This window comes from Camelus dromedarius, chromosome 10 (assembly GCF_036321535.1).
Source record: "Camelus dromedarius isolate mCamDro1 chromosome 10, mCamDro1.pat, whole genome shotgun sequence".
Lineage (NCBI taxonomy): Eukaryota > Metazoa > Chordata > Mammalia > Artiodactyla > Camelidae > Camelus > Camelus dromedarius.
Window position 1 is genome coordinate 66057964 of NC_087445.1, and position 23377 is coordinate 66081340.

The window sequence follows — 23377 nt, forward strand, 5'->3', positions numbered from 1 at the left end:
TCTAGCAAGACTGGCAAGAAAAACAAAAAGCGAAGATACAAATTACCAATATCAAGAAAGAGGAGCTATCATTACAGATCCCACAGTAATTAAAAGGATAATATAAGAATAATGCATACAATGGTAGCTCACAGAGAAAAAAATGTGACAATAAATATACACATGTTTATGTATAACTGAAAAATTGTGCTCTACACTGGAATTTGACACAACATTGTAAAATGATTATAAATCAATAAAAAATGTTTAAAAAAAAAGAATAATGCATATAAATCTATGCACATAAATTGAGCTTAGATGAAATAACACAATTCCTGCCAAGGCATGAATTATCAAAATCCACCAAAGAAGAAATAAGAGAAACTGAACAATCTTATAGCTATTTAGAAACTTAAATGTGTAATTAAAAACTTTCCAAAGAAGAAAATTTCAGATCAAGATGATTTCAGTAGTAATTTCTACCAAATATTTACAGAGGAAATAACACCAGTTTTACACAATTCCTTCCAGAAAAGAGAAGATGAAACAAAATGCTGATGAAATCAAGAACCTAAATAAGTGAGGAAACCTACTTACCATATTCATGGATTGGAAAACTCAATATAATAATGATGTCAGTTGTCTCCAAATTGATCCCTAGATTTTATACAATCCCAATCAAAATCCCTACAGGAGTTCTTACAGATATAAACAAGCCAATTATGAAATTTATTTGGAACAGTAAAAGAGCTAGGTGAGTGAAAACAATTTTGAAAAAAAATCCAACGAAACAGAATACAGAAATAGACCCATACAATTATGGTCAACTGATTATTGACAAAGGTGCAAAACACTTCAATGGAGAAAGGATAAATTTTTCATTTTCAACACACAGCACTGGAACAATTGGATATGTATTTACAAAATAATGAACTTTGATCTATCGTACCATAAAAAAGAGTTAATACAAATTAAATCATAGATCTAAATGTAAAGTATAAAATTGTATAATTTTTAGAAGAATACATAGGGGAAAATCTTTGGGACCTACAGAGAGGCGGAGTTCTTACCTATAATACCAAAAACATGATCCATAAATAAAATAATCAATAAATTGAGCTTCATCAAAATGTTGAATATTTGCTTTGGAAAACACAGTGTTAAGAGAATGAAAAGACAAGCTACATACTGGGAGAAAATATTTGCAAATCACAAATCCAACAGAGGAAATGTATCCAGAATACATATAAATAACTCCCAAAATATAATTGTAAGAAAACAACTTAATTTAAAAAAAACAGAAAACTCAGCAAAGATTTGAAAAGAAACTTCATCGTAGAAGAGACATAGATGGCAAATAAGCACAAGTAAAGATTTTTAACACCTTTAACCGTTAGGAAAAAGCAAATTAAAACTACAATGAGATACCACTACACATCTATTAAAATGGCTAAAAATATTCTTTTTAGCCAATAATACCAAATGCTGATGAAGATGTAACACAATTCTCATACTCTGCTGATGGGAATGCAAAATGGTACAACCACCCTGCATAACAGTTTGGCAGTTTCTTACGCAAAAAACTAAACTTAGCCCTATGACTCAGCAATTCCGGTCCTGGGTCACCCTAGAGAAATGAAAACCTATATCCACACAAAAACCTGTACATGCATGTTTGCTGAAGCGTTATTAATAACCACCATAACCTGGAAAGAACCCAAATGTTCTTCAAAGGGTGAGTGAATAAAGTCCACATCCATACGATGGAATAATACTCAGCTACTATGATATACACAACACGGATAAATTTCAAAGACATTACGGGTGAGGGAAAGAAGCCTCAAAGATTACATATTACATGATTCCATTCATATGACATCTGGAAAAAGCAAAATTATAGGGACTGAGAACAGTGGATTAGCTGCCAGAGGTTTGGGGTGAAGAGAGAGTTTGACCACAAAGAGACAACACATGGGGCATTTTTTGGCATTATGGAACTATTCTACATTCTGATTGTGGTGATGGTCTCATGAACCTAGAACTATATACACATATACCAAGAAAAAAAATTATATATATATATATACGCATACATACACACACACACACACATACATACACACATACACATACATACATATATATATAGTTTATGACAGTGGTTATAAGGGTGTATATGTTTGCCAAAATTCAACCAACACTTAAATTGGTTTTATCTTATACAAATTAGATCTGAATAAAGTTTATTTAAAGATAAGTAAAATGAAATATAGCAAAATATTCACAGCTGTACTTGAATGCTAGTACATCCCCACACATGTATGTTCCCTGGGGTTTTTTTCAGCATTTTAAAAAATAATTGGACACAGCATATAATAGTCTTTCTGATAAACTTTTTAATACCTTTATGACTGGATAAAAGAAAATGACAAGCATATTCTACATTAAGTATATTTCAAACTGTCTGCCCTTGGCCCCTCGTTAACACTTAAATTAAGGTTTCCATTTTGTGGCTGAGAAGAACAGCGCAAGAAACAATTGGTAGGTTCATTAAAGCCTCCTTTTAAATGTTTTAAGGAAACAGCACATAAAACATTCATTCAAACAAAAAAGTCGACCCCGCCAGATGCTTCCTATAAAGAGAAACCTTATTCTATTACTCTGCTACCAATAAAATATTTATGGAGGTTGCTGAGAATGCCCACATTGTGCGCACTGCTAAAATTCTTAGCAACACTTGAAAGAATATTTGCCCTATTTATAGGTAAAGAAGTTTTTTTAAAAAAAATGAGATAAAGGTAAATAAGCCTTTAGAAGGTCACTACAAACACCAGACAAGCCCAAACAAATAAAATGGAACACAGGCACCATCTCCCTAACAAAGCCTCTCTGCCTGATACCACTTCCCTCATCAAGTTTTCTCTGACTACCCCCATCAGGCTAGGCTGGGGTCCTTCTAAACATTTCTACACACCCTCGATTTTCTTGATCACAGCAATGATCACGCTGCATTGTACCAGCTGGTTATTTGCCCTTTCTACCCAACCCATCTCTGAGAGATGGGGAACTGCATCTTGTGCATTCTAGTCTGAAACTTAAGAGACAGTCACTGAATACCCAATGGCTGGCTGGATGGACACATTTAAGAATTTCTTGAAGGCAGTGTGATGCAAGGACAGACCCAGAGGCTTCAGAGTCAAACAGATCTGGTCAACATCACTCCATGGTTGTTTCCATCACTCTTAGAATAAAACCTCCTGCCAGGGCCACAGATTTGGGTCCACCTCTTCATGTAGCACGTGACCCGCCACATTCCAGACTCCGCACACTTACAGGCGGGTCGGGGGGCTAGGTCTCAGCCTGCATCTCAGCTCAGATGTCACCGCCTCGGAGAGGCCCTTCCTAACCCCCTGCTCTAAAGTGGGCCCCATCTCCACCGCCTCTGCCAGGTCACCCGCTAACACGGAACTCTCATTTTCTTGCTGGAAGTTGTCACTATCTGTATTCATCTTATTTACTGGCACATTTTATTATTTATTATCATGCTTGTTACGTGAATATAATCCACTTCTTGAGGGCAGGGACCTTATTATCTCTCTCTTCATGGCTGTTTCCTCTGAGGTTTCAGCACAGCATCTGGAATCCAGTGGACTCTCAATCAACATTTGTTGAATGAATGAATAAATTAATAACTGAATACAATCCAGACTACCTCACTAGCTGTACGACCTTAGTCAAGTTCATTTTTCTGCGTGCCTCAGTTCCTTTATCTATAAAAATGGGATTATAGTAAGGCCTATTTACAAGAGTTATTATAAGGATTTAAAGAAATTAATTAGGATGTTTAGTATTGTTCCTAGCACAACATAAGAACTCGAAACATATTAATATTCTTTTCATCTATACTTCTCCCTTTAAGAGAAACAAGTCTAAGGAATTAAAAAAAAAAATTGAGCAGAAAAACTGAAAACAGCTTACCATACAGTAGAAATAAATATCTCAAAATATGAAACCCACCAAATATGACATAGAAACTTAATGCTTATAGTCAAAAGTAAGCCAATGTAAGGGCTGTACTTGGCACCTTCTGGCCCTTGCGACCCAAGTGTGACCATGGCACTGCAGCCATCTGAGGGGCAACTGGCCCCTGGATTACAGGGTGGAGCTTTCGGAAGCTGGACCGGGGCCCCAGCTCAGCAGAGCAACAGACTCTGAAGGAGCTGCTAGTCAGTCACTGGGCCTTCCCCCCACCTCACCCCCACCCCTCTCCCTGTCAAAGGCCTTCCTAACCTAGAGCACCATCAAAAAGGGAAGAGAAACAAAAGCCAACCACATAAAAAAAAGAATCAGGGTAACTCCAACCACTCCGCGAGCTGCCCAGCTCCAGCGATGAGTTTCAACGGCTTACAAAAGCCTGGGCCTTCCAAGCTGCAGCTCCCCCACAACAGCTCACCCTTCGATTCGAGGCAGCAAGAGCTAAGAGCAAGGGTCCTGGGGTCAGCGGAATCGGAATGGGACTGAACTCCCAGTGCTGTCACTTGTGAGTCATGTGACCTTGGGAAAAGTATTCAACATCATCTATAAAATGAAGATAAAAGTCAATTACCTCACAGGGGTGTCATGACAACGAAATGTACTCAAGTGCCTGGCACAGCCTGGCACTCAGCAAGCAATAAACACAGGATAGCTTTCAAAAGGAATCCATTTCTCATTCAAGCCCTCAACATGCAGATCTTTGGGCTACCATCAATTTTTGTCACCCTCTGAAAGTCCAAAAATTGTCAGACCCCTCACCTAGACATCACAAAAGCCATGAATTCTTGGTAAACAATATTGCAAGCAAGATAATTCTGCCAGTGGCAGCCAAGTGAGGTTAGTAGAATGAGGAAGGCACTTTGGAATTAGTTTCTGATTCCAATACTTTCCCCGGTGTCCTCAAATCATCCAGAAGACCATTACTAGGCAAACATCTATTTATTAACAAACAATATTATAGCAATAACAGAGTTTTAAAAACTGAACTGCAAGCAACACTCAGAATACAACTACCTTATGAAATCAACTCTTTTTATATTCTTTTCAGCCTCTGCTCATGAATACACATTTTTTGTAAAACTGTAACATAAGTGAATTTGTATAATCCATTGCTTTCCCCTAACATATCTTAAATATTTTCTTGTTGCTGCAGAATTCACATAATTATCACTTAAAATGACTGCACTGAATTCTACTGAATTGATTCGCAGTCGATTATTTAACCATTCTCTGTTGAGCATTTATGGATTCAGGGTGCTCTCGCAGAGAGTCCACAGGCTTTACGATCAGAAAAGCCAGGTCTGAATTTTGCCTTTAGTTTCTGTATCACGCTAAGCTCGTGGGCAGGTCGTTTAATCTCTCCAACCTCAGCTTCCTCATCTGTGAAATACCTTCATCCCAAACTCACCACAAGCCAGAGACAATAAATGTAAAATGGAATTCCCTTGTTCCCAATTTTTCACAATTACACACAACGTGGCAACAAACACCTGCGTGCACAGAGCTTTTTCCTTCCACTGTGTTGTTTCCTCAGGATAAATTTCCCCAAAATGGATTATTGGGCTCAAGAGCAATATTATTTTTATGACCATCAAAATCTCTTTCCAAGTGGCCTTCAAAAAGATTGTAAAAACTTACACTGCCCAGCCGGCCATCTGGCCAGGTGTTTGGAGGGCATGGCCGCGACGGGCAGAGGTCTGAGAACTCAGAGCATTCAATGCAGCGCACAGGAGGCCACCCTACTGCACAAATGAACCTCGGTACTTAACACTGACCAGACGTCGCCACCAGCCAGAGGCTGAACTTGATTCCCAAGGCCCTTGGCACCGAAAGGCCCCAACCTGTGCAAAGCCAGCACCCCAGAGAGTGGCGGCGACACCCACTCCGCCAGCTCCAGACTTGCCCTCAACCACATCCTCCCATCTGCATCCCACGTGCTTCCTGCTCTCCTGCCTTGTTCTCCCTTCTCAGCCTCACCCAACCCTCATTACTGCCTGCTCCCCTAAGACTCTGGCGGGCCCTGCACGCTCCCACCCTGATTACACCCTTTACCTCCCTCCAGCCACCCTATCTCTGGCCACTTTATTCACAGTGACAACAGCAGCCACCCCCATTCGCTCGTCTACCAGGCACTGTCCTGGCATATGCTACTTAATGCTCACCACGACCTTAGAAAATAAACATTACTTTGCCCGTTTTACAGATCAGGCAACCAGGTTTAGGATCTTATGCAAGGTCACATTGATTTAATCAAGTATTTATTAAGTGACTACCATCTGGTCCAGCTGGGTGCTGAGCACCAGGGACAGGCTGCAGGAGACACACGTTAAGCAACCACACAAGTAAAAAACATGATTACAGTCATAAGAGCCACGGCGTGAAAAGACTAGGTGCTGAGTGCTTGCTGCAAGAGAGAACAACGGGGTCCCTAGTGAGTTGGGGAAGGGGGTTAGGGACCGCCTCTCTAACAAGGTCACTTTAAAGCTGAGACAGGAGGTTGAGGGGCCTGCCATTCCAGGAGGGGGAGAAAGGGCGGTCCAGGCAGTGGCAGGAGCATACGAGAAGGCCTCACTGCGGCGGAGAAGGGCAGCCCGGATGCAAGGGGAGAGGCGGCAGCAGCCGATGCCACAGGGCAGGGTCTCGTGGACCACGGCCAGAGATTTCACTCCAGGGTCAAAGAAACATCACAGAAGGGCCAGGAGAAGCTGAAAACTGATGGGGCGGAACCGAGGGAGGTGGCTATAACAGAATCTTCCGAGCAGAGGGGACACCGGCAGGTACTGCAGACCCACGTGTGCCAGGCACCACGCCAGGTGCTTTCCACGCTGAGACTCGTGGAACCCTCAGGACAATTTTGAGTGAAAGACAGTACGAGCCCCGCTTTACAGATGAGGTTCTAGAAGCAACCTAACCAAGGTCACAGGTCAGTTAGTGACGGGGCCAGACCTAAAACCCAACTCTGTTCATTCCCAAGTGCGCGTCACATCCACGTAGCACGGTGCCTTTGAAGCTCCAGGGCCACCCAAACGGGGCGGGGGCCGAGGGTGAGGGGAGCTATTCTCTGGTCAGAAGTAACTCGCCACAGAGAGGTTACAGAGCAAATCTGAAGATGCAGACCTCCTTGCCACACCACAGATAAAACACTGAACTTGACCAACTGCCTCAGCTGAAACCAAGACTTTTCAACAGACAGGAATACAGCAGGGAGGGTACAGCTCAGTGGTAGAGGGCATGCTTAGCATGCATCAAGGTCAGGGGTTCGATCCCTGGTTCCTCCGTTAAATAAGAAACAATGATAATAATAAGTAAATAAACCTAATTACCTCCCCCACCAAAATTTTTTTTTAAATAAATAAATTTTTAAAAAAAGAATAAGGGCCTTGCTACAAGAACACCAGCACCTCAGGGAAGGTGGGTTTGAGACAAGAGCGGCAGAATCTGCCTGAAGGAGATAACGTGTACAAAGACACGAGCCCCAGGATACCCATCACAGCTTTGACCAGCGAGAAAGGACCAACCAGACAGGCTCCCTCTGAGGACCACAGACTGACCGACCTCCTGCTGCGGCCCGCCACACAGGTACATATACCCCCAGCTGATACAGGTATTAGACAACGGATCGCCAGTTTAAAGACCCAAAAGGAGGCATGCGGTTTTCACAGGTCAGAAGAGGACTTGCACAGAACACAGAGCGTAGTAGAAAGACTTCCCATGCCAGAGGCCTGGGTTCAAAGCCTGAATGTCCCTCCTCGTCTCTGGGCTTCAGAGTCCCCAGGCGTCAAAGAAGGGCCTGAATGAGACATTCCAGGTGCTCCTCCAGCTCCACGATTCTAATCTCCTTCTCAGCATCCCCAGACGCCCCTCAGCTCAGGCATCGCCCCTTCCCCACCGCACACAGCAGCCTTCTAACTGAGCACGCCACCGCCAGCCTCGCTCCCTCCTCACAATTACCAGCAAGCCTCATCTTCTGTTTATTCAATTGAAGTGTGGTTGCCTTACAGTGTTGTGTTAGTTTCTGGTGTACAGCACAGTGATTCAGTTTTATACGTATCTATGTATAAATGTATACATATGTAGATATTCTTTTTCATATTCATTCCCATTATGGGTTTATTCCAGGATATTGAATATAGTTCCCTGTGCTACAGTAGGACCTTGTTGTTTATTTTATATACAGTAGTTTGTATCTGCTAATCCCAAACTCCTAATTTATCCCTCTCCCTCCTTTCCCCTTTGGTAGCCATTATTTGTTTTCTATGTCTGTGAGTCTGTTTCTGTTTTGTAAATCAGTTTGGCGTGACTCTGGTCATATGTCTTCCCAGATTAATATCCACCACCAGCTCCCTTTCATCTTCAAGACAAAAAACCTGCAGAATCTGACCCCTGCCTATTTCAGGGGCTTCCCTCCTCTCAGACCCCCTCACACAGCCTCCTTCCAGCCAGAGGGAACTTACACCTCCCTAAACCCATCACATTCTGGTGTGCCCGTCTCTACATTTGCACACGTGAGTGCTTATGCCTGAGATGCTCTCCCAGTCCTCCCACCATGTCCAGTCCCTACTTGTCGCTGACCCAACTCAAGAACGCCTCCTCCAAGAAGGCTGCCCTGAGTCCCCCCAAGCCAGGTTGAGGGCCCCTCGTCTGTGCCTCACAGCGCCCTCTATCATGGCACTATTTTCCCACCCATCTCCCCAACTAGACTGTGAGCCTTTTGAGGGAGACTTACCAAGTCTTAATCCACTGCAAAGTCCCCAGTCCCTGGCACAGCCTGGCACAGGGCATATATTTGAAAATATTCATTGATGAATGGATGAACTCAAAGCAAACCAGGAGGCCTTTATTTTGCTAGACCTTAGCTAACAGACCCTGATGTTCAGATATCCATCATCCAAGATTAGAATAAGATGAATCATGAGATTCCCCTTTAAATCAAAAGTACTCTAGCCCCCTCTTTAATATGCACGACTTTACAATTAGCATTAGATACCAAGGGCATCTCTTATAAGCATCCCAGAAAAGAGATCATGCATTTAGCTCAAGCCAGATGAAAATGTTCAGTGACTTACAAAGACCTGAAAAGGAGACACTGAGAACAGGGTGGGCATTTCAATTTCAACTACAAAATTTGCTCTTGAAAATACTACAATAAAAAATATTAATGCCATAAAAACCTAAGAGCAGCCTAAGGACCAAAGTCATAAAGAAAAAACATAAATCCTAAAACATATTGTCACAGAAGACTCTCTCTTGCCTTTAAGAAAATCAGTATTTAGGTCATTAAGAACATGGCTGAGCAAGGGAAACAAATCACATGGCAGAACAGAGAAAAGTAACAAGAATGAACAGAACAATAAGGAGAAACAGGTAACACACAGAATGAACTCTGGGCTAGGCCTATGTGCCGCGCATGTATTCACTCATTAATCTTCACCGTATCTCTAGGAAGTAGAAGCATTATCATACCCATTTTCAAGACAAAGAAAGTACAGAGAGGTTAAGTGACTGGCCCGAGGTCACCCAGCAGAAGTGGAGGAGCAGGCAGCCTGGCTCCAAAGCCTGCGGTCTGGCTCCACTGCCTCAGAGAACAGCCTTGCCACACCACATCCCTGGGCCTCTGTTTCTCCTACCTATCATAAAGAGGGCTGGATTCAATTCTAAGATCTCTCCCAGTTCCAAAGGCCGACAACAAAGTATGAAGCCAAAATTCTAAGATTCTTGTTAAATTTTTCCATCCAGAAATAAAATTCAAAACTGTGCCCTCCAAAAATTAAATAACTCTGTATCTTCCAGAGCTGCTTTAATATTAAAGTAATATATATGAAGAGCTTAACACTTCAAGTTTCCAGCTCAGAGCAAGAACTCAATAAACAGTGGCTGTTATTACTCTTATGATAAAACAAGAACAACCATTTAATAGTAGAGCGCATTTTAATTATATACGATGTGGAATAATCAAATCTCATTTGTTTGAGGCCCCAGACCCCACGGCATAGATCGGGTTGTACAGTCGAAATTATAACAACTCGAAGCTCAGAAATTACTTGTTTCCATTAGAGATCTGACAAGTCATTTCTTCAATTGGTCACTGGTGGTTTGCACATAACTGTTAGCAGTAATGAGTGTTCTAAATTAAATCCAGAGACAGCACCGCTCGGTTCTGTAAAGACAGCTGGGGAGGGAGAAACACGATTGTGGAACGTCCTTCTCTCTGTGTCCTCTGTCTCCACGCTGATAAATATCTCCTGTGTCTTGCATAGTATGGATTTCATTTGGTTACAAATGAAGACGGGTCTAATTCTTCCCATGACAAATGAGAGCACTGCGCAGGTAACTTGTTAAGGAGAATTGGAATTGGGAAAATAACCTTATTTTCCTGTTGCTTGACAACAAACCCCATCCGCTAACAAATGAAAGACACAATCCTGGAAGACATCAGGCATCGAAGCCAAATCCATCACCAAGCAATCCACCCTCAAGACAATTACCACCCGGCACTGGGTACCGGACGCTCACGCTTCCTTCAACAGCAGCAAAGATGCAGCCTACCAAATACAAGTAGGAGGCACAAGGCGGTGGAAAGAATAATGGCTTTGGGATCAATAAAGACCTGGATTCATATCCCAGCTCCATCACTCAAGTATCATGTGACCATAAACGAGTCTCCGCTAGTCTTAAGATTCCTTATCTGTAAAATGGGAATACAAAACATCTGAAAGAGTTATAGTAAGGATTAAGTGGGGACCGTAAGTAACACGCCTTGCGTTATAGGAAAGCCCTTGACGCATGTTAGTTTCTCTCAACTGTGCCCCATGGTAACATCCCCTCGCTCAGGACACCAGAAATACACCAAGCTCCCCACAGCTGGACATTACTGAACTTGTCGGAAACCTTAACCGGCCCGGGTATACAGGGCCGACAGTGGAGGAATTTAACAGTCACACAGAGAGCGCCCGCGAGCCCCGGAGTTCCTCCTAATTCTGGTCTCATCCAGCCTGGACGCTTCTTGAGAAATACGGCTCCCTCCTGGGTCTGGCTGGACTGTGACAGCAGACGTGATTTGTGAGGGATGATGATTCAGTATCCCCACTTACATTTTCAAAGTCCTTCATGTTCCGTGCTCTGCTGGGAGACACCGTTTCTTCTGACACGTTGGGGAGCACTATAAAAAAGCAAAAGAGACACAGGAAAACGTTGCCATATGCAAATTTGCCCAGCATCCCTATTAGGCAAGACAAAAAAATAACTGGCTTCCATAATACATTCGGTCTGTTGTGATTTACTGATTTGAGTCTACAGAAAGCTCTAAGCGATCATGTTGCAAGAATTTACAAATTACTTGAACTGGCCCCAGTGCAACTATGTACACGTCAGAGGATGAACCCAAAAAATGCATGTGGCAAAGCAGAACTGTTCTGGGATGGACTTCCTTACCGCTTGTCATAAAATTATTCTGCTGAATGGGATATCATCTTCACGTGTCATCAATTAAAACAATGCGTGTCTAACCGACTTGACAGTAGGGGCTGACAAACTTTTCCTTCAAATGCCAGACAATAAATATTTTAGGCTGTGCAGGCCATACACAAAGCCTCAAATCTGTCACAATCGCTCAACACAAAAACAGCCACAGACAGTTCAAGAACAAAGAAGCTGTGTTCCAAAAAAAGTTTATTTTCAAAAGCAGGCAGTGGGTCGGGAACGGCCAATCCCTGCTTCAGAGTGATTAAAGACTTTGCCAATACCCAAATCTTAACACAGATTCTCTAACTCAACAAACATTTATTATACCCCTACTCTGCGCCAAGCACCACGCGAGGCGCTGGGGAAACAACAGGGAAAGAGACACAGATCCTGCACCCAGGTGGTTCCCAATCCAGTGCCCAAGACAGAGAAGCAAACACACTGCTTCACGCTGCACAAGGGCTTGGCGCTTTTTAGGTGCCGAGTAAATGTGCGCTGAGTGAAATGAGTGCATACATCCTTCCAAGAAGTATGCGCTGAGGGCCGACTCTCTGCTAGGCATCATTCCAGAAACAAGACAAACAAAAGGAGCTGACAGTCTAGAAAGAGGAGGCAGACAATAAACAAAACAATAGGCAGTTACAGAGAACATTCAAAGGTGATGAATGCTCTGGAGAAAAATACAGTGGGTAAGGATAGGAATTACCAGTACCAAGGTGGGGTGAGGATTGCAGCTTCAAATCAGGTGGTGAAATTGAGGAGGGTCTCACTGCGAAGGTGACCGCTGGGCAGACATGGAGAAGGCACAGGGAGAAGCCCAAGGTGGGAGCCAGCCTAGTGGATCTGAGGACCAGCCAAGAGGCCAATGGACGGGAGAGCAATAACCAAAGAGGACAGCAGGAGACGGGGTAGGCAGACTGTGTGGGGCCTTGTAGGTGCCTCTCACTATGCCACGGAGCTGCTGGAGAATTCTGAACTCAAGAGTAATGTGATAGGATGTAGGTTTTCACAGGCACCTCTGACTGCCTCGCCGAGAGGGAAACAAGGAGATCAGTTAGGAAAGTGCCGGGGGAATCCAGGCCAGAGGACACGGGGCTTAGCCAGGAAGGGAGGCAGATAAGCGGGGGAGAAGCGATCTGATTCTGGGTGCTTTTTAAGGAGCCAATAGGAATGAAGGAAATGAAAGGAAGTGAAACACACAAGGATCAGAGAGGAAGGCGGATCTAAGTCAGCCTGGGGAGAGCCAAGAAGGCGGGGAGCTGGAGCTGAGTCTCAAGCCGCAGGCAGGCAGCACACAAATGAGGGTAAAAGGGAGAAGAAATGCCCCCACCGCCCCACGGAGGCCCAGAGGAGGGAGCTCAGAAGCCTTCAGCAGGAAGGAGGCTCAGGAGTCAGGCAGGGCAGACTGTGGCGAGTCCTGGGCGCCAGATGAAGGAACACAGGTCTGCCTCCCTGCTTCTCAAACGGGCTGTGCCTTGTCCCCGGGGTCTGCGCCCCCACCTACGTCCTACTCATTCTTCAAGTCTCGGCCCCAGGTCAGCCTCCTGGGAAGCTCCTGCCTGCCCCACCTCCTCCGTCGGAGGGTAAAGTTCCCTCTTACCCCTCAAGGCCCCTTCCACCTCCATGTGACCTGTCGTGCTAATCCTTCACGGTCCACCCTCTAGGCTTGATCACAACCATGTTCAAGGCCGAATCCCAGGGCTCAGCCCAGAGCCTGGCACGAAGCAGATGAACAATGTGGGCTGAATTAAGGAGCAGGCGTACCAGTTTTCTGCTCCCAACTGCCCGCGGGCAGGAAGACGAGAAACCAGAACTGCTGGATTTTATGTTTGAAGTAAAAGTTAACAGGTTCTAAAGGAAAACCTGAGGGTGGCCTGTCAGTTAAAATAGTCTCCAGAAATAAACCTTGTGAAACTTACATCGTCTGCTCTAAAAACTTCTTCCTTTTGCACACATCTCATCACTCTGGAGAAGGGAAAAGAACACAAGTCACAATATCTCTACACGATACCTCGGCAAAGCAAATCATCAGCACCTCCCACAGATCCTTAGGACATTCACATTTTTCCGAAACAAAAATTATGAAGAAGGCTGAGCAAAACCCAAACTGCACAACAGAGAGTCTCCTCAAAATCCAGCTTCCACACAGCAGGCTGCTTATTTACTCAGCGCCGTCTCCTGCGGTCTAAGCAACTATTTGTCTCCAAAAGGCAGGCCCGCGTAGGAATGCGGGGCCTGAGCAAGCAAACAGGAGCCCACAGCCTGCCAGGAAGGCCTTGGCACACTCCAGTTTGGACGGCAGCCCCCCAGGGCCTCCAGCCACTCGGCCGCAGGGACCAGCAGACCCTCCACACCTGATCGAGTCACCACTCCAACATCCAGCCTCCACCTGGCCGTTCAGTGCAGCAAACACTGGCTGAACCCCTACCAGCTTGGTAGCGAGAAATGAAACTCATGAAATATGGCCCAAAGGACAGCAGTCCCTCGGTCCAGGGTTTATGAAAGAAGGTGAATGGCAGGTCAACAGGTACATAAAATACTGAGCACCTCCTGGGAGCATCAGGCCATGCCAGAGCAGCTCTGGGGCCCAGAGACATCAAAGCACAGGCCCGGGCTCAAGGCCTCGAGGCCCTCACGGCCTAGCATCTGTCCCTCATTCTTACTCAAGAGAACGCCCAGCTCTGTGTACTTACCACCATTTCCCAAGCCAGCAGTGGGGCTGACGCCATCCAGGTCCTTTGGTCGATTGGGAACAAGGCCACTAGGAGAGAACACGTGTGATAAGAGAGGAGTGAGTCAGCGTTTGAACGACAGACCATCAGGCTGCCTGGACCACACAGGACCGTCATCAGGCCCCGGCCAGCGAGGGACCCGCGGAGCTGCCTGGGAGACTCGCAGTGCAGAGGTGAGGAACTCAGGCTCAGGGCTCAGTCCCAGCTCTGACACCTAATAGCTGAGCCTGGCCAGTCACTCATTCATTCATTTACACATCAACGGTTCTGTGTGCCACAGATGTGCTGGGTGCAGAGGCCGCATGTAAGCTACTGATGTTCTTGAGTCTCGATACCACCCTCTACCTGTAAGGATTAAATGAGTTTGTGTATATAAACACCTAGCAGAGAGTAAGCACTCAATAGATGGCATCCATGGTTGTTTTTGTCATTACTATCATTATCGTTATTAACATGACTATCACGACCCCAAATTAAGTTTCCAAGGATCAGGCACCAATTCAGATGCTTTAAGGGTATCAGACAAAAATGCAAAATTTCACTGATCCAAGAAGTTTTACTGCTCAAACTATAAAAATAGGTTCAGCGAGGATCTGGAGATACTGACAGAAAACTAAACCATAGAAGGTGTGGTTCAACACAAAACACATTTCCCTGGATTCTATGCTAAGCTCTGCCACGCACCTCTCCCAGCCTCGCTTCCTTCACCTGTGAAAGGAGGAGAGCAGCTCCTTCATCGAGTAGCTGATGATTAAACAAGACACCAAGGGCCCAGCAAGCACCTGGCATACTGTCAGTGCCCCATAAATGGGAGCAAAATACTGCTGTCACCTGGAAACATACAATGCTCTGTAATTTATAAGAGATTGACCATCATGAGAACTGCCCGATTCCCTGTGGGTCTGTGCATTTTTTAAAGGAAGGCACTAAGGCCAGATAATTTCAGCAGCCGAGCCAGAGTCTCACAACAGTTAAGTGGAGAACCAGGTCCAGAATCCAGGCCTTTTTATGTCTAACTCCCAATGATGCTTCCCTGTCCCAAGCTGTAAACTAGGAGTCAGTGGAAGCTCAGTTTGACTTCTTGGCAATTTGCTCTTTCCACACCTCTAAATACAAATCCATCTGCTCTTCGGATAACTCTGGAGTTGGAACAGACCTTTAAGATCAGAACCGAGCAAAAACCTGGATATCATAAAATTCCATCATCAAGAAAATGATGACATAAAATGTGTCTGCTGTGAGGATAACTGAAAAAAAAACTGTAGTAAAATATGCCCTCAATTTTGAAAAAAAAGTACATGTACAAAAAAATGTAGTGTACATGTACACTAAAGTCACCTCAAATCCTTAGAAACTAAGTGGGCCACAAATATATGTAACAAGACAAGTGAAGTATTAAAAATCGTCATTTGTAAGGAAATGAGAGATATTTTCCTCCTTTTTAATTTTCTACAATTCTCAATTTCCTCCAATAAGTATTCCTAGAAGGACAAACTCCATTTTCTAAACTGGATTTTAAAAATTAAAGTCAAGTTCAACTACCACCTTTTGCAGATGGCGGCCCAGAGGCCCAAGGTCATACACCAGATTACAGGCCAAGCCTGGCCCACAGTCTGGGCTCCACGTTCCCAAGTCTGGGGTTCTCTCCACCACAGCCATTAATCTGCCACCACTGGAGGAAATGGCCCATCGATTCCTCAAGCCAAGATCAATCACGGTTGAAAACCACGTGGCAGGCAAAGCCAAAGAATTTGGTCTTAGACAAGTTTCCAACAGGCAAACAGGTCAGTTTGAAAAATAACATTTGACATTGCAATTCTTAGAAGAAACCACTATTTAATGCAGAAATTCTGGCCTGGTTCCTGCCAAATTTCCATCTGGGATTTACCTGCCCACTTTTAAAATGCCATGAATCTCTGTCATCTGCAGTCTCCAGTCAGTTCCAGCCACACCTCCAGCTTTAAGTACTCAGCTTTCTGTGTTCCATTCTGATCACTCACTCTTAGCCCTAGAACTAAGGTTGGGGCTTCGCGGGGCCCCACTAGAAATCAAAACTATGCAAGCAAAGAAAGAGGGCGAAGATGTGATTTTAGGATGGCAGGGAGCGGGGAGACTAAGGCCCCAAAAGGGAAGGAACTTATCTGCTCAAAATCACCAGGGTTAGCAGCAAAGCTGAGACAAAGACCCAGGCTTCTCAGTGTCCATTCCTCTACTCACCTGCGTCCCGGCCGCCCGAAGCTCCTACTGAATGGGACACAGGGTCAGTGCCGGTTTCCTCACGTGCAAAAGACAGCATAACCCCAACCACCACCCTGCAGGGGCGCCCACGCTGAGCGGACACCTCGCTCAGGGACAGGTGGCCTCCCACTTCGTCCTCACCACAGCCCTTCTGCGGTAGGTGGTAGTTTTTAACTGTTGCCATTTTTTTAAATGAGGAAAACGGAGGCCCAGCAAAGTGAATAAGCTGAAAGACACAAAGAGGCCTGATTCCAAAACCCATGCATGCTCTTAACCTCTGCACCACCCTGGCACCCCTACCGCCTTCCCCCAGGTGGGGCGTGGGGAGGTCTAGGTGGACCGAGGACCTCTGCCTTCCAGAACCTGGCACACTGCAGTCACCACGGCTGCTGTTGACTGTTTGTTGAGGAAATGAACGAACACTCACGTGCACTCCACCACCTCAGCCTCCTACGCTGCTCCAGCCACCACCCGCCTGCGCCTGCATATGGCGGCCCACAGCTGACCGTCCACACGAGGCCCAACGAGGACAGAGTGCTTCATGGCCAAAGTGTTAAGAGAGCCAGGGATGGACTGGACATCACATTTGGGAAACAACTGCCACCAACTGCACTTGTCATTCTGTGTCACTTATTCTTGACGAAAGAAAACATATAAATAAAAAATATATAGACAAGCTTAAAGTTCTGGACTACTCCTCGCTCCCAACTTAGTCACCTCCTACGAGGTAACCACTCTTGTCAGCAAGACATGTATCCTTCCAGACCTTTGTCTACGCATATAACTGTATACATCACTTTGCAGCATCTTTTCTTCACTTAATGTGCCCTGAAGATGTTTTCCTGACAGTACAAATAGATCTCCCTCCATGTTTTTAACTCCTACAAAGCATTCTACAGAAGGGTTTTTCCAGCTTTACTGACCCCAACCCATAGAGGAAATATATTACCTTTCATTCTTGAAATGCCTATTATTCTGCTCTATTTTTTTTTTATTCTGGTTGCAACTTACTAAATTGAATTTCATGAGTTGTCAATGGGTCTCAGTCTGAAAGACACTTGTGAAAGGATGTGTATTTACCAGGTTCCCCCGATGGTAATTCAATCTGTTTCCAAGTTGTTCCTTTTACAAACAAGTTTGTATCTCCTTCTACAGGTCTCACTGTGCACATGCATGAGGATTTCTCTACACAGATAGGTAACAAGAAGTGGAACTGCTGGGTCAAAACATAGTCCCATTTTTTTTTTAATGGGCAAAGGATTTTAAATTATACAATAAGTGATAAGGACGAAACAGTCAGGGCAAAGCAGGCAGGGGAACGGGGAATTCAAAACAAAGAACTTGAAAAAACCTTGAAGACCAGTAAACCAGATGTTCTGGGGCCCTGGTTTATACTCTTCTTCTCTTTTCCTTCCCATGTACAATTAAGGGATTTCTAAATATGAGTGAGCACGTGTGCTCGAGAGCAGGGACAATTTCATCCCAGGAGATGGGGAGGCACAGAGAAGCCCTTATAGCCACCTGCAGACGCAGCCCCTTCACTGTCCAGAGTGCCTATCCCTCTGTGCTGTTTCTTTAACTACTAAAAACTTGCCGTGTGCTATGACTCCGAGTCTCCTGTGAATTCTTTCACTGAGGACTGTAGGTCATTGACCCCTTACCCACAACAATAAGCACGTGAAAAAATGTCCAACATCATTAGTCATCAGGGAAATGCAAATCAATACCACAGTGAGATACCATGTCACAGCCCCAAGGACGGCTATAATCAAAGACAGACAATTATAAGTGTTGACAAGGCAATGGAGAAATAAGAAGCCTCATACACTGCTGCTGAGAGTGTAAGATGGTGCAGCCACTTTGGAAAAGAGCTGGGTGGTTCTTCAAAACGTTAAACATACAGAGTTACCACCTGACCCAGTAACTCTGCTCCCAGAGAAATGAAAATTTATGTCCACACAAAAACTTGTACACAGATAAATGTTTATAGCAACATTATTCTTAAGAGCCAAAAAAAAAGCAGAACAACACAAATGTCATCAACAAATGAATGAATGAACAAAATGTGGTATGTGTATACAATGGAATACCACCCAGCCATAGAAAGTAATGAAGTACTAACACATGACACAATGTGGATGAGCCTCACAAAAGACCACATAATCCCATATGAAATGTCCAGAATAGGCAAGTCTATAGACAAAAAGTAGATTGTGGCTGCCTAGAGCTGGGGGAGGGGGCATGAGGAAAGGGGGGTGCTATAGACTGAATGTTTGTGTACCCCAGAAGCTCTTATGATGAAACCCTACCCCCACTCCAAGTGATGGCATTAGGAGGTGGGTCTTTGGGAGGTAATGAAGATTAGAAGAGGTCATGAGGGTGGGGCCCTCATGAATGGGATTAGAGCCCTTAAGGATTAGCAGAGATCTTGCTTCCTCTCTCTGGTCTTCACCATGTGAGGATACAATGAGAAGCTGGCAGCCTGCAACCCGGAAGAGGGTCCTCACCAGAACCTGACCATGCTGGCACCCTGATCTTGGACTTCCAGCCTCCAGAACCATGAGAAATAAATTCCTGCCGTCTCTAAGTCACCCAGTCTACAGTATTTTCATTATAGCAGTCCAAGCAAAAACAGGGAGTGACTGCTGATGGGCACAGGGTTTCTTTTTTGGATGATGAAAATGTTCTAAAATTAGATTATAACGATGATTGCACAACTTAGTAAATACACTAAAAAAAATCACTAAATAGTATATTTTAAATGGGTAAAATGTATGGCATATAAATCAGATTTTAGTAGAGCTGCTGAAAAAAACCACAAGGCACATTTTTAATGCCAAATTGTGTTCCAGGAAGACTGTACCAGTTAACACTGTTGCGCACTTTCTCACGGTGATTACAAAGCAGCATTTCACCACTAAGTATGGAGCCCATACTTTCATGGTATTTATCTTTGCAAACAGAGATTGAATAAAATTGATTTATTCAACAAATACTTGTTGAGCCTCTACTATGCACCAAGCACAGTTCTGGGTCTAAAGATATAGTGAGGAACAAGCCAGATGTGCTCCCTGCCCTCACTGAGCTTACAGAGGTGACAGGGAGCACCTCCTCAAAATTGGGGTACCCCTGGTCCAAGGTCGGCCTTGGATCAAGCCCAGAAATTTCATGCCACCATTCTCTTTCTCGACCTCCTTCTACGAAATCCAAGAAGGCACTCTTTGCCTGAGAAAATACAAATTGTGGGCACACTTACAGGAAGCATTTCTTTTTGGTCTGCCCCTAACCAGACAGACAGCACTGAACGTCCACGTGCTAGAGGAACCCATAGATGCAGAAGCCCGGGCCAGGCCTTAGGAAGCCTAAGGGGAGGCAGAATCCTGGGCATGAAGACAAAGGGATGAACCCAGGATTGTGGGTGAGGAGGGTTTTGTCCAGGAAACAGTACCATGGGGTAACAGTAAAACTAAAATCGCTAACGCTGAAACTGCTCCCCAGTCAGTGCCAGGCACTTAATACACACAATCTTGCTTCATCTACAGTCACCCAATAAAATAGATACTGTCACAGAAGAGAAACTGAGGCTCAGGAGGGCTATGTGAATTACTCAAGCAGCACAGCCAGTGACTGGCTGAAGCAGGATTTGGATGCAGGCATCCTGCAGACAAAGCCCAGGTTCTTTCAAGACCATCAGGCAGGACCTGAAGGAGGGCCTTCACTCGGGCAAGGTTCCAGGACCGGGATCTGGGCCTAAACCCCACAGGCTGGAGCTCTCGGGGCACCCCCAGGTGATCAGGTTTGGAGAGAATGACACACACCAACTTAATTCAATAGAAGTCCAAGGACAAACTGGACTCCTGTTCGGTCCCTAAAACTGGGGTGTGGAAACTACCAAGCAGAAGAGCTCATATTAGCATAAAAAGAGCTTTTCTTCCAGGGGTTTTCTCTTCCACTCCACAGCCAATGAGAAGCTGTCTCTCTCAGACATTTCTGCGACTCTTTAAGGGTCGGTTCAAATACCAGCAGCTCCGTAAAATCCTCCCAGAATCCTCTCAGAACTGGTTCAGAGAACTAGCTGGAAGGCAGGACAGGGTACTGAGAGCCAAGCTCTGGAGTCTGTACGCCTGGAATTAAATCCTCACTCGATCGTGTACTTTTTGTGGGATCCTAGACCATTCACTTCACCTCTCTGAACCTCAGTGCCCTCATCTGTAAAAGGGGGATAAAACGGTCACCTCAACTGATCACTGCTGATTCAGTGATTTAACAAACAGTTACAGAGCACCTACTACGAGCCAGATACCAGGTTTGGAACTCGAGTTACGAAGATGATCAAATGCAGCCCTTGTTCTCAAACAGGTCCTAGTCTAATCTGGGAGACACACAAGTTCACAGTCGTAACTGTAGTGTCCAGCACAAGAGCCACCAGCCATGTGCGCCTGCTGAGTGCCTGAAATGTGGTGAATCCAAATGTGGTAAAACACATCCTGGACTTCAAAGATGTCTAAAGATAAAAAAAGAAGGTAAAATAGCTCATGAATCTTTTTCTTATTTGTTTCCAAGTTAGAATGGTAATATATGGAAATATGGGGTTAAATAAAACATATTGTTAAAATTAATTTCACTTGCTTCTTTATACTTTTTGAATGTGGCTATTAGAAAATTTTAAATTACCTACGTGGCTCAAATTACATTCTGATTGGACAGCACTAGTCAATAAAAGTCAGTGAAGTCAGTAAGGGCTGTGAATGGGGCAGTGGTGGTGGGGCTAGAAGAGTTCAGAGGGCCCAGGTGGGTATGGAAGAATGTCAGTGAAGGCTTCTGGGCAGTGACGCCTAAATTGAGACCTGAAAAACAGTAAGGCAAAGGGGAGGAGGGAGGGCAACCCAGGCAGCCGGAACAGCAAGTGCACAGGCCCAGCAGGAAGAAAGAACAAGGCAGATCATTCAGGACAGTTTGGCAGCCAGCAGAGGGAAGGGCTTGGGGAGGAGATGGGAAGGGAGAGGGAGGACAGGAGGCTAGTGGAGTAGATGGGGCCAGGTGATAAAGGACCTTGGAAGCCACATTAAAGAATTTCATCCCAAGGGTGGTGAGGAACCAGGGAGGGTCTCAAGCACATAATAGATTAGTTACCAGGAATGTATGCAGCATCCAGGTCCTGCAAAGGCAGGGAGAGAAGGGAAGGGAGAATATCTGATGCTCTATTGACTTGCTACCCTGAGTCAGACCCTTTTGGACTCACCCATTTTACAGATGATGAAAACTGAGGCTCACACAGGGTGCGTGATTTGCCCAAGGTCATAGGATTGTTAAGTGGCAGAATTAGGACTGAATCCCAGCCAGATCTAGGTCTGAAACACCAAGTGCTTGGCCAGTTGGCACCGAGATGAGAAAAGCTGTCTGACAGAATAATAATGGACTTTACCCGAATGGCAATGAGAATCGCTAAACACATAAAGCAGCAGACTGTGAGGATCAAATTTACATTTTAAATCTTTCAGGCTGTAGTATAAAGGACCTGTGCCTGATAAATAGTAGGTGCTCAGTAAACAAAGTAACCATTTGTCCAGGTTTGCCCAAGATAGGACCTGTTTATGCCCACTGTCCAGACGTAAATATTAATTGTACCCATTTTAACTCTTAAAAGCATCCAGATTTGAGCAAAAAATAACATGTCACCCTTTCAATTAGATCTGTTGACTGAAAGAAGCAGACTGTCCCTAGCAGAGCTGGATAAACACCGCAGATTCTCAGTTAGGGATCTCCTCCAAGTCCTCTGCTACCCCCCAATCAGGTGCCCAGGACAATCAAAGGGCCCTATCACCGTAGCAGGCAGGGCTTTGTCAGGCCTTTCTACCAGGAGAGACCCCCGCCCCAGCAGTACTGTGGACTGCAACTGCCCCTTGGGAAACAGGTCCATTGGGAAGCCAGTCTCAGACATTATTCCCCAATTGGTATTGGTTGATAATGATGATGATGATCTGATGATGATGATGATGATGTTAACGGCAACACAGAACCATTTTTAAAGCACTGATTATGTGCCAGGCACTACACATGCCAAACAAATTGCTGGTTAGGTATCTTCTCTTTTAATCCTCACCCCAACTCTGCTTAGTGGATATTACTACTAGCCCCATTTTACAGATGGGAGAGCAGGTTAGGCCACTTTACCAAGGTCATACAGCTAGCTGGTTTAAAGGGCTGGATTTGAATCCAATTCTGCTCAACTCCTGCCAAGGTTCTTAACCACTGCACTCCATTGCCTGAGCTTTGCTGGCCACGATGTGACCCCATAAGCAACGTCTGGACAGACCAACTACGGTCCCCATAGAGAAAGCAAACTCCCCTCAAACAAGAATGAATCACCACGTACCCTCAAGGTCTCTGCCTCTCAACCAGACCCCAGTAATGGCACGCTCCAAAAGGCTCCCCATAACCAGTTCTTTCAGAGAACCCCTCACCTGTCCCCCGCCTCCTCTTCAAACTACGTCCCGAAATAACTACGTGTGATGCAGGTCCGGACCCCCAATAACCTACATTCAGTGGGCGGGTCCCCAAAGAGACTCCCCTCAGAAAACCCGTATCACACACTGCCCGTGTCAGGATACCTCAAACAGCCTCAAGAGCAAACCCCAAGTCCCAGAAGGAGCGAACCCCTATCAACGGAAACCCCGGCCCGGATCCCGCGAACCCCCAAAGTCCGGGCCGCACCTGCAGCCGCTGAGCGTCCCGGGGAGGGTGATGTCCTCTTCCAACGCCGAGTCCATCATGGACACAGAGGAGATGGTAGCGTTGGTGTCTGGCGGCGCCGCCAATGGTTTCCCCGCGCGATCGCGACCCGCCTGGCTCCCCAGGGCCCCGCCCCCTCCACCCCAGCTCTTGTTCGGACTCTGGCGGCGCCGCTGGAATTCAAACCGCAGCCGCCGCCA

The 23377-nt window shown here is 45.3% G+C and overlaps 1 protein-coding gene across 10 annotated transcripts in view; it reads right to left on the reverse strand.

Annotated features, from left to right (window-relative positions):
* Window positions 1–23377, reverse strand: part of CDK5RAP2 (CDK5 regulatory subunit associated protein 2) — a 167388-nt gene extending 144011 nt beyond the window's left edge. For 8 of the 10 annotated variants that reach the window (XM_031450326.2, XM_031450323.2, XM_031450327.2 and 5 more), the window contains exons 1-3: window positions 23160–23377; window positions 14169–14236; window positions 11106–11173 (exon numbers count right to left, since the gene is read on the reverse strand). In XM_031450326.2, coding sequence (XP_031306186.2) covers window positions 11106–11173; window positions 14169–14236; window positions 23160–23218 — 195 coding nt within the window. In that variant the 5' untranslated portion in view covers window positions 23219–23377. Of the gene's footprint in view, window positions 1–11105; window positions 11174–13394; window positions 13441–14168; window positions 14237–23159 lie in introns of those variants that run through there. The other 2 variants (XM_064490460.1, XM_064490464.1) reach the window with 2 other exon arrangements.